The 10,379-nt window shown below is 41.7% G+C and overlaps 1 protein-coding gene across 1 annotated transcript; it reads left to right on the forward strand.

Moving 5' to 3' along the window:
* Positions 1-1,588: 1,588 nt before the first annotated feature.
* On the forward strand, positions 1,589-5,269 carry msmb.1 (microseminoprotein, beta-, gene 1). The gene is made up of 4 exons (XM_002935969.3): positions 1,589-1,622; positions 3,741-3,831; positions 4,362-4,467; positions 4,947-5,269. The coding sequence occupies exons 1-4, from the start codon at positions 1,620-1,622 to the stop codon at positions 5,074-5,076; spliced, it is 330 nt and encodes a 109-aa protein (XP_002936015.2). The 5' UTR covers positions 1,589-1,619; the 3' UTR covers positions 5,077-5,269.
* The last annotated feature ends 5,110 nt before the right edge of the window (positions 5,270-10,379 follow it).

Below are 10,379 nucleotides of genomic sequence, written 5' to 3' on the forward strand. Positions count from 1 at the left end.
GGTGCCTAACCCTGCAAAGTTTGTGGACCCCGGGGTTATTACTGTGAGAATGGCAGCAGGTTGGATTTCCGCCAAATCAATAGGTAAAATCTGATTGGCTGTTGTTGGCTCCGCCCATTTTTTTTAACCTTGAACCACAGTTACCTGGTGCCTAACCCTGCAAAGTTTGGGGACCCTGGCGTTATTACTGTGAGACTGGCAGCAGGTTGAATTTCCGCCAAGTCAATAGGTAAAATCTGATTGGCTGTTCACAGCTCTGCCCACTTTTTCTAACCTTGAACCACAGTTACCTGGTGCCTAACCCTGCAAAGTTTGGGGACCCTGGCGTTATTACTGTGAGAATGGCAGCAGGTTGGGTTTCTGCCAAGTAAATAGGTAAAATCTGACTGGCTGTTCACAGCTCCGCCCACTTTTGGGCATTCAACAGTCATCATATTTTCATTCAGGCTGAACCCATGACTATGTGATTCAAGTTTGGGGGGTGCAGCCTCAAAGCTGTAAGATTGGCAGCAGTTTCAATGTCCCCATAAAAGACAATGGGTGAAATTTGATTGGCTGTTGTTGGCCCCTCCCACTTTGGGTCATCCAACAAATGTTGCTGTTTCATTCGGGGTGACCCCATGATTATGTAAGTCAAGTTTGGGGGGTGTAGCTTCAAAGCTGTAAGTGTGAAAATCTTCCCTGTCAAAGTCAATGGGAAAATTGGGGGGTTCGGAGCGGCGCCACAAAAAGACGGGGGGCCGAATTGCTTAGAAAAGCACAAGCAACCTGCTCCGCTATGAAGAAGTGTGGGGAGTTTGGGTGCTGTAACCCTAAAACTGTAGGAGGAGTAGCGTTTAGAAAATGGGGGGCGCTAAGAATAATAAGAAGAAGAAGCGGAAGAATAAGCCAAAGTCGAAGAACAGTATGTTGGGGTTTTCAACCCAACACAATAACTGAGATGCAGTATAAGGTAGCCTCCAACTAGCGACAAACCTCCTTCCTATGCCATTCCTCATGCCAAGCCTTTTCCCTGCAGTTTTCCCTAAAGTATTGTGATCCAAATTACAGAGAGACCCCTTATTCAGTATCTGCACTCAAATGCAAAAATCATATATGTCGGGGTGTTACAGTTACAATAGATATACACAAAATTATATAAAATGGTAGAAATTATATATATTCAGACCTGTGGTATTGCGGATAAGGGGTGTTTCAGTTATTTGGATCACTATGCCTAATGTCTACTAAAAGATCATGTAAACATTAAATAAATTAATTATATCTTAGTTGGGATCAAGTGCAAGTACACTGTTTTGTTATTACAGAGAAAAGGAAATCACTATTAAAAATTATAATTATTTAATTATCATGGTGTCTAGGAGAGATGGAACTTTCTGGGTAATAGCTTTCCAGATAATGGGTCCTATGCCTGTATACATATATATAAACTAGAAAAACCAGAGCACACCCTTCAAAAGGACAACTGCCCTAAGTGCTGGCCAACTTTGGCAATAAAAGAACAGAGTGCCGCACACACAGGGACAAGAAGCAAAAAGTGTTTATTGAAAAAGTTCCAACATTTGAACAGGACATGTTGTTTTTGGCTGCAACAACAATCTGCAACAACTGAAAACATAATGGTGAGTGGTATGATATTTATTTTGTCCTTTTTTTGTAGATTATTTGGCAGACTTTTAATTTTCATTGATGCTGGTTTTTGTATATATCATTTTTGTTTATATAACAGTAAGCCAATCTTCACAAAAATGTTCAGATATTGTCCTGTGTGTTAATAGAGCAGCAATTATAATTTATATAATTTGTTTTATCTCTAGATTTCTTTTTAGTTCATCACTTGAAATGCATTCTGTATACAGTATAGATTACTCTAAGATTATTATAATGTTATGTCCAAAATATTGCCTTATTTCCTGTTTATTGAAATATTTTATGACTTTTTTGATATATTTTTTTAGGGTGGTGAAGTGGCAATCCTAAGGGCATGTGCAATGTAATTGTGGCCATTTTAGCTGCTCACATATAATATCCAATGCAAGTGCTTCCAGGAGCACAGTGAACTCACATCCATTGCATTGTATAGAACTATTCTACTTCCATGATGCCAATGGGTCTCCCCCACCTGCAGTACAGTAGCTTGTTTCATCACCTAAAAAAATTGCCCATAGACTCCAATGGCCACAAAAAAAAAGTTACACTGTAAAAAAAAAAATATGTACGTTAGCTGCAAAAAATGCCTATTCAAATGCCATTATGTATTTGACAAATTTTTGCAGTTTAACAAATTTTGCAGGGAAGTGAAGTGGGACAGATTCCCTCATCACTAATGCTGGGCCCTTCCTGTATTAGGGGGGTAGTTACAAAAGTAGAGTAAGGGCTCTTTCACATGCATGGTCAGTCATGTGTTCCGCTGTGGTGGATCTTTCAAATGTTCTACTGCAGGGTAACGCAGGAATAAATACAACCCAGTGTATATCAACTTGCAAACACTTGTGGGATACATGACCAAATACCCAGGCCCGGATTTGTGGTGAGGCTGCAAAGGCCCGGGCCTAGGGTGACACATATTTAGGGGTGGCATGCTGCCCAGCCACACCTAAATTTGCTTGAATACTGGGAAAAGGACAAGCAGAAAACTTCAGCACGTTCTGTCCGCAGTGCTCCGCGTGACCCTTAGGGGGGTGGGTAATGAGGGCGGTCTCTGGGTGCTTTCGTAACAGCCTTTGTGGCTGCAAACATCCATATGTTACAGGAAAAGAATGTCTATTGGCACTTTAAATTGACTACATCCTTTCTCCATTTCATGAATATGGCACTTAACATATTTAACATTGTAAAAGGTATAACAGCACAGCAGTACAAAAAGATTTTACAAAAAGGACACACAGTAAAATAATTACAAACAGTTTAAAAATAAAAGGGAAAAATATAGAAGTCCTATATTGACCAATACAAAATCCTTCTAGCTGTGGAGGCAAGGATAAACCAATGGGATGGACTTCCAGTAGAAATTGGTCCTCTAAAGTAAATCCAATTTTTAGAGCTGAATATATATCCAGATAACAGGACACTCCCCCCTCCTTCAAAAATGCAGTAGGGGTGTTGCCATGAGCAGGACACAGTTTGTGAGTTAATTATGTGTATGGACTGGACCAATAATGTAATGACTATAACTTATAGGAACATAATAGAGAGATTATATTAAATTTATTGGTTATGATGTTTCTAACCAGTTCCAAATACAGTATCATCAGTGTGGTGTGACCTGCCCCTGCCCAGATATTCCTACCTGACAGAGTACCCAAAGCCAGTCATGTTAGGACGCGTTTGACAGGCAGTATTAAATTAAACCCATACCCAGTTTTTGATACCGCTGGTATAACTGGTATGGGTTCTAGGGTGATAAATGTGTTTTTCTTTATGTTATAATGTGACCCCCACGTCACCTAAGAGGGGTCCTTATGTAAACTTTAATTCACCCCAACGTAGGCTCCCCCACATGGCCTGGCTCTTATCATTCAGTTACAGCCAGGGCTTAGAGCAGGGCATCACAGGTTGTAAGACCTTTACACATGGCTGATTCCATACCCCAGTGACCAGAGGCCTGTTAGGTATCTGTTTCTGGTTCTGGCAGAATGATTTTTGAATACTTTGGTCAGTTATTAACTCTTACACGCCTGTATCATGACAATCCTATAAATCAGCACTTGTTTCTTTTTTTCCTCCAAAACCATTTTCAGAAATTCATTTTGGCTTCTGTGATTGCCCTTGGCATTTTGTTGACAACATGTAATGCCGCCTGCTTCCATCTGCCGCCTGAAAACCAGGAAGGTAAGTCCAGTGTTGCATGGCTGCAGTATTTACTATATCTTACAGGGTATGACCACAGTTGCTATAAGGATTTGCAGGGTTCCCTACACCCACCTGGCCATGCCATGTCGGAGTCCAACACGGTCTTAAAGTAGAAACAACCTTTTCCAATTTACAAACTGAGAAAGATGGTTTAAAGGACATATAGGCACATTTTGATGAAGAATACAATTCTGATCACTATTCCTTTAATGCTAAATATTGCAGAATTAAATGAAAGCAGGAATCTACTGATAAGCTTTCCTTTACTGATAAGAGCTGCCCATTTGTGCCCCTTCTATATTTAACACACTACTGTATTTAACATGGGGAGGTGAACGTAAATCTAAAACACTGCCCCTGCATGTCTGTGCTTATAGGGATAGGAAGTAGAGTATTTTTTTTTTACAGCAATATATTTTACTAAATTGGTGAGATTATGTCAGTTATTTTGTGTCAGGAGGTTCACTCAGTTTGTGTCTCAGGGCTAATTTGTTATATGTTTTTCTTAGGTTGCCTTTATAGTGGTGAGCTGCATGAATTGGGGAGCAAATTTAGAACAAAAGATTGTATGGACTGTACCTGTGATATGGATGGCTCAATGGGATGTTGCCAAGCGTAAGTTGCATTTTTAAAGAATTCTACACAAACAAAAAAACTTAAACATGAAATTATAATGATGCAGAACTCTTACAGGTGCAGTATGTATTGGCCCTCTGGATTCTGTGCCAGTGTGTTTCTGCAGATAAGGACTAGGGAAGCTAAAAAACAGTGAAATCTGCAACAGGCAATTGTGTTTAGTATAGGTATGGTTTTATTATATATATATATATATATATATATATATATATAAAACCATACCCACAATCGTGCCACACCACACCCCTGAGCTGCAAGGCCCCATCCATTCTATCCTTCAGTTAACCAGACTGAGACAATGACAGCTTGTAGGCAGTAATTCCCTCTTGATTACATCACCCACACTACAAAGTCCCCATTGCAGCAACAGCAAGTAATACACTGCTAACGTTTAAAGAATGTATCTTAAAAATAACATGGTAGAGGAGAAAGGCATGTTTAATATATTTTTTCCTCAGCTTTGTAGATCCGATTGGTTATGATGAACAGTTATGCGAAAAGGTGTTCAATGAGCAGTCCTGCTCTTACATTGTGAGGAAGAAGGACAATCCAGCTGAAACCTGTAAAGTTACATCCAGTATAGGTTAAACTCCTGTGCTCATCTCCTAGGGGAAAATGTTGTTTTCCAGGGCTTTGGGATAAGGCCTTTGGCTGCCTGTGAGTTACTGGGAACGGTGATTCATCAACAGCTGCAGAGGCTTCGCTTGGCTCGAGGTCATGGCTCCCTTTTCTCTGTTTGTTTGAGCATTGTACAAAATAAAATACATGAAAAATAACAAAACGACTGTGTGTTAATTGTTATACGTGGAGATACTTTTTATATGATTATCCCAACATAATAATGCATCCCAAATATATCCTTTCATATCCATGTATTTGATGCATATTAAGAAAAGCAACTGGACTTTTCTGAGTTTTTCTTGAAAACGTTTCACCACTAATCCGAGTAAAGATTCACATTTTTCAAAACAACCGGAGTGCTGCCGTTTTCTTCATTTTTGTACCACTCATCCGAGTGGCTACTTCAGTTTAAATGACTGCAAGGGAATTCCCCGGTATTTAAACTCTTGAGGGTAGTACAGTCACAGGCATCCAATCACAATGGTTGGTTGAAACTGACAGATGTAAGATGGTATGATCCAGTCGCAATGGTACCAAGATTCTCATGGAAGCAGGTGTTAATCCTTCAAAGTACATGACTGGAAGTGTGAACTGTTGTGAAACCGCTGGGGTAAGGATGTCAACGCGCCATTGTATGTTGATGACAAGCGGTGTCGCAGGCCCCCTCCTCTGTTCAATGATGGTTTTTCCAGGCTGGTATAATTGGCCTCTTTCACACCTCTTTCAAACCATCTGTCCTCTCTGTCCAAAATATGCACGTTACTGTCCTCAAAAGACTGACCTTTTTCTTTGAGGTGTAGATAGACTGCTGAGTCTTGGCCTGAGGAGTTCGCCCACCTATGTTGGGCCATTCTCTTACAGAGAGGTAGTTTTGTCTCCCCAGAGCACTCTTCACTACACTGGACAGCATAGACCACATTACTTTTCATGTGCTTGGGTGTAGGGTCTTTAGGGTGCACAAGCTTTTGTCTCAGAGTGTTGCTGGGTTTGAAAAACTGCACCGTATTCAAAATCTGGTATTTGGTGCAATGAGCAGCATCAGGGGCTACAGATAGTCCTGGCCATACTGTCATAACGACAGGGCAATTGCAGCCTGTGGCTTCTAACTCCTTAACTGACACTGCCCTTGGGTTAGTACTATGAGAATGGCAGCAGATTGAATTTCCCCATTGAAAGTAAATAGGTAAAATTTGATTGGCTGTTGGTGGCTCCACCCACTTTTCCTAACCTTGAACCACAGTTACCTGGTGCCTAACTCTGCAAAGTTTGGGGACCCCGGCGTTATTACTGTGAGAATGGCAGCAGGTTGGATTTCCGCCAAGTCAATCGGTAAAATCTGATTGGCTGTCCACAGCTCCGCCCACTTTTTCTAGCCTGGGACCGCAGTTACCTGGTGCCTAACCCTGCAAAGTTTGGGGACCCTGGTGTTGTTACTGTGAGACTGGCAGCAGGTTGGATTTCTGCCAAGTCAATAGGAAAAATCTGATTGGCTGTTCACAGCTCCGCCCACTTTTGGGCATTCAACAATCATCATATTTTCATTCAGGCTGACCCCATGACTATGTGATTCAAGTTTGGGGGGTGCAGCCTCAAAGCTGTAAGATTGGCAGCAGTTTCAATTTCCCCATAAAAGTCAATGGGTGAAATTTGATTGGCTGTTGTTGGCCCCTCCCATTTTGGGTCATCCAACAAATGTTGCTGTTTCATTCGGGGTGACCCCATGATTATGTTATTCAAGTTTGGGGGGTGTAGCTTCAAAGCTGTAAGTGTGGCAGCAGTTTGAAAATCTTCCCTGTCAAAGTCAATGGGAAAATTGGGGGGTTTCGGAGCGGCGCCATAAAAAGACGGGGGCGGGATCGCTTAGAAAAGCACAAGCAACCTGCTCCGCTATAGGGCGAAGATGTGTGGGGAGTTTGGGTGTTGTACCCCTAAAACTGTAGGAGGAGTAGCGTTTAGAAAATGGGGGGCGCTAAGAATAATAATAACTAGAAAGGGAAGTTTGAGAACAAACTTCATGTTGGGTTGAAAAACATGAAGTCACTGAATGGGCTCCGCCCACTTTCCCTAAACTTGGACCACGGTTATAGAGTAAAAACCACTGTGCAAAGCTTGGGGACCCTGGTTTTAATAGTGTCTGCATGGCAGCAATTTAAATTTCCCCACTGAAAGTCAACGACATCTGATTGGCGGTTGGTGGCTCCACCCCCTTTTTCTAACCTGGAACTGCAGTTACCCAGTGACTAACTCTGCGAAGTTTAGGGGCCCTAGGATTAATAGTTAAAGAACGGCAGCAATTAAAATTTAAACCAATAAAAGTCAATAGGTGAATTGTGATTGGTGGCTCTGCCCACTTTTTCTAACCTTGAGTCAAAGTCACCCAGTGACAAACAGTGGGCACCCTGGCATAAATAGTTTGAGAATGGCAGCATTTTAAATTTAAATCAATAAAATTCAATGGATGAAATCTGATTGGCTGTTAGTGGCCCAACCTACTTTTCCTATTTTTGAACTGCAGCCCCCCAGTGACCAGCTTTGCAAATTTTGGGGACTCAGGCATTCATTGTGAGACTGACAGCATTTTACACTTCACCATTGAAAGTAAATAGGTGAAATGTTATTGGCTGTTGGTGGCTCCGCCCACTTTTTTCTACCTTTGAACGGCAAATACCCAGTGACTAACTCTGGAAACTTTAACTACCCTGGAATTAATATTTAAATAATGGCATCAGTTTAAATATAAACCAATGAAATCTAATGGGTGGAAATGGATTGGCTGTTGGTGGCTTCTCCCACTTGTTTGGGAACCCTGACATAAATAGTGTGAGCAAAGCAACAGTTTCTGTTGTATTTATTTGAGCCAATAAATGTTGTGGTTTTTATTCCATTGAAATTTTTGCTGTTTATTCACAAAGCAACATTTTAAATATAAACCAAAAAAATTCAATAGGTGAAGTCTGATTGGCTGTTGGTGGCTCCACCCACTTTTTAAAACCTAAAAATGCAGTTCCCTAGTGACCCTGGTGTTAATACTGTGAGAATGGCAGCAGGTTGAATTTCCCATTGAAAAACAATAGGTAAAATCTGATTGGCTGTTGTTGGCCCCACCCACTTTTTCTAACTCTGAACTGCAGTTACCTGGTGACTAGCTCTGCAAAGTTTGGAGACCTTAGTATTAATATTTAAAGAATGGCCGCAGTTTAAATTTAAACATATGAAGTCTATAGGTGAAATCTAATTGGTTGTTGTTGGCCCCACCCACTTTTCCAAACTTGGAACATAGTCACCTAGTGACAAACTGTGCAAAGTTTGGGGACCCTGACATTAAACATGTGAGAATGGCAGCAGTTGTGATTGGCTTTTGGCGGCCCCGCCCACTTTCTCTAACCTTGCGTACAAAGTCACGCAGTGACTGACTGTGCAAAGTTTGCGAACTCTGGCATCAAACCAATAAAATTCAATAGGTGAAATCCGATTGGCTGTTGGTGGCCCCGCCCACTTTTTCAAAACTAAAACTGTAGTCCTCTAGTGACCAACCGTGAAAAGTTTGGGGACCCTGGTGTTAATACTGTGAGAATGGCAGCAGGTTGAATTTCCCCATTTAGAGTCAATAGGTAAAATCTCATTGGCTGTTGGTGGCTCCACCCATTTACAAAAATACAAAAAACCTTAAATGCGTAGTCACCCAGTGACTGACTATGCAAAGTTTGGGAAGCCTGGCAACAAACCAATAAAAATCAATAGGTGAAATCTGATTGGTTGTTGGTGGCTCCGCCCACTTTTCAAAACTAAAATTGCAGTCCCCTAGTGACCAACTGTGAAAAGTTTGGGGACCCTGGTGTTAATTCTGTGAGAATGGCAGCAGGTTGAATTTCCCCATTGAAAGTCAATAGGTAAACTCTGATTGGCTGTTGGTGGCCCCGCCCACTTTTTCTTACCTTGAACCACAGTTACCTGGTGCCTAACTCTGCAAAGTTTGGGGTCCCGGTGTTATTACTGTGAGAATGGCAGCAGGTTGGATTTCTGCCAAGTCAATAGGTAAAATCTGATTGGCTGTTCACATCCCCGCCCACTTTTGGGCATCCAACAACCATCATATTTTCATTCAGGCTGAGCCCATGACTGTGTGATTCAAGTTTGGGGAGTGTAGCCTCAAAGCTGTAAGATTGGCAGCAGTTTCAATTTCCCCATAAAAGTCAATGGGTACAATATGATTGGCTGCTGTTGGCCCCTCCCACTTTGCAGGGTTTTTTTTAAAAAAAAAAAACCTGAATGCGTAGTCACCCAGTGACTGACTGTGCAAAGTTTGGAAAATCTGGCATCAAACCAATAAAAATCAATAGGTGAAATTTGATTGGCTGTTGGTGGCTCCGCCCACTTTTCAAAACTTAAACTGCAGTCCCCTAGTGACCAAGTGTAAAAAGTTTGGGGACCCTGGGGTTAATACTGTGAGACTGGCAGCAGGTTGAATTTCCGCCAAATCAATAGGTAAAATCTGATTGGTGGTTCACAGCTCCGCCCACTTTTGGGCATCCAATAATCATCCTATTTTCATTCAGGCTGACCCCATGACTATGTGATTCAAGTTTGGGGAGCGTAGCCTCAAAGCTGTATGATTGGCAGCAGTTTCAATTTCCCCATAAAAGTCAATGATTAAAATTTGATTGGCTGTTGTTGGCCCCTCCCACTTTGGGGTCATCCAACAAATGTTGCTGCTTCATTCGGGGTGACCCCATGATTATGTTATTCAAGTTTGGGGGGTGTAGCTTCAAAGCTGTAAGTGTGGCAGCAGTTTGAAAATCTTCCCTGTCAAAGTCAATGGGAAAATTCGGAGCGGCGCCACAAAAAGACGGGGGGCGGGATCGCTTAGAAAAGCACAAGCAACCTGCTCCGCTATAGGGCGAAGATGTGTGGGGAGTTTGGGTATTGTACCCCTAAAACTGTAGGAGGAGTAGCGTTTAGAAAATGGGGGGCGCTAAGAATAATAATAATAAGAAGAAGCGGAAGAAGCGGAAGAATAAGCTAAAGTCGAAGAACAGTATGTTGGGGTTTTCAACCCAACATAATAAGAAGAAGTGATATATAAGGTAGCCTCCAACTAGCGACAAACCTCCTTCCTGTGCCATTCCTCATGCCAAGCCTTTTCCCTGCAGTTTTCCCTAAAGTATTGTGATCCAAATTACAGAGAGACCCCTTATTCAGTATCTGAAGGGTAAGGGGTGTTTCAGTTATTTGGATCACTATGCCTAATGTCTACTAAAAGATCATTTAAA

Source organism: Xenopus tropicalis, chromosome 7 (assembly GCF_000004195.4).
Source record: "Xenopus tropicalis strain Nigerian chromosome 7, UCB_Xtro_10.0, whole genome shotgun sequence".
NCBI lineage: Eukaryota > Metazoa > Chordata > Amphibia > Anura > Pipidae > Xenopus > Xenopus tropicalis.

Excerpts from the sequence above, each read along its gene's own strand:
- msmb.1 (XM_002935969.3), top strand. Across the intron at positions 3,832-4,361 it reads GCCGCCTGAAAACCAGGAAG|GTTGCCTTTATAGTGGTGAG; the intron begins GTAAGTCCAGTG and ends TGTTTTTCTTAG. Across the intron at positions 4,468-4,946 it reads TCAATGGGATGTTGCCAAGC|CTTTGTAGATCCGATTGGTT; the intron begins GTAAGTTGCATT and ends TTTTTTCCTCAG.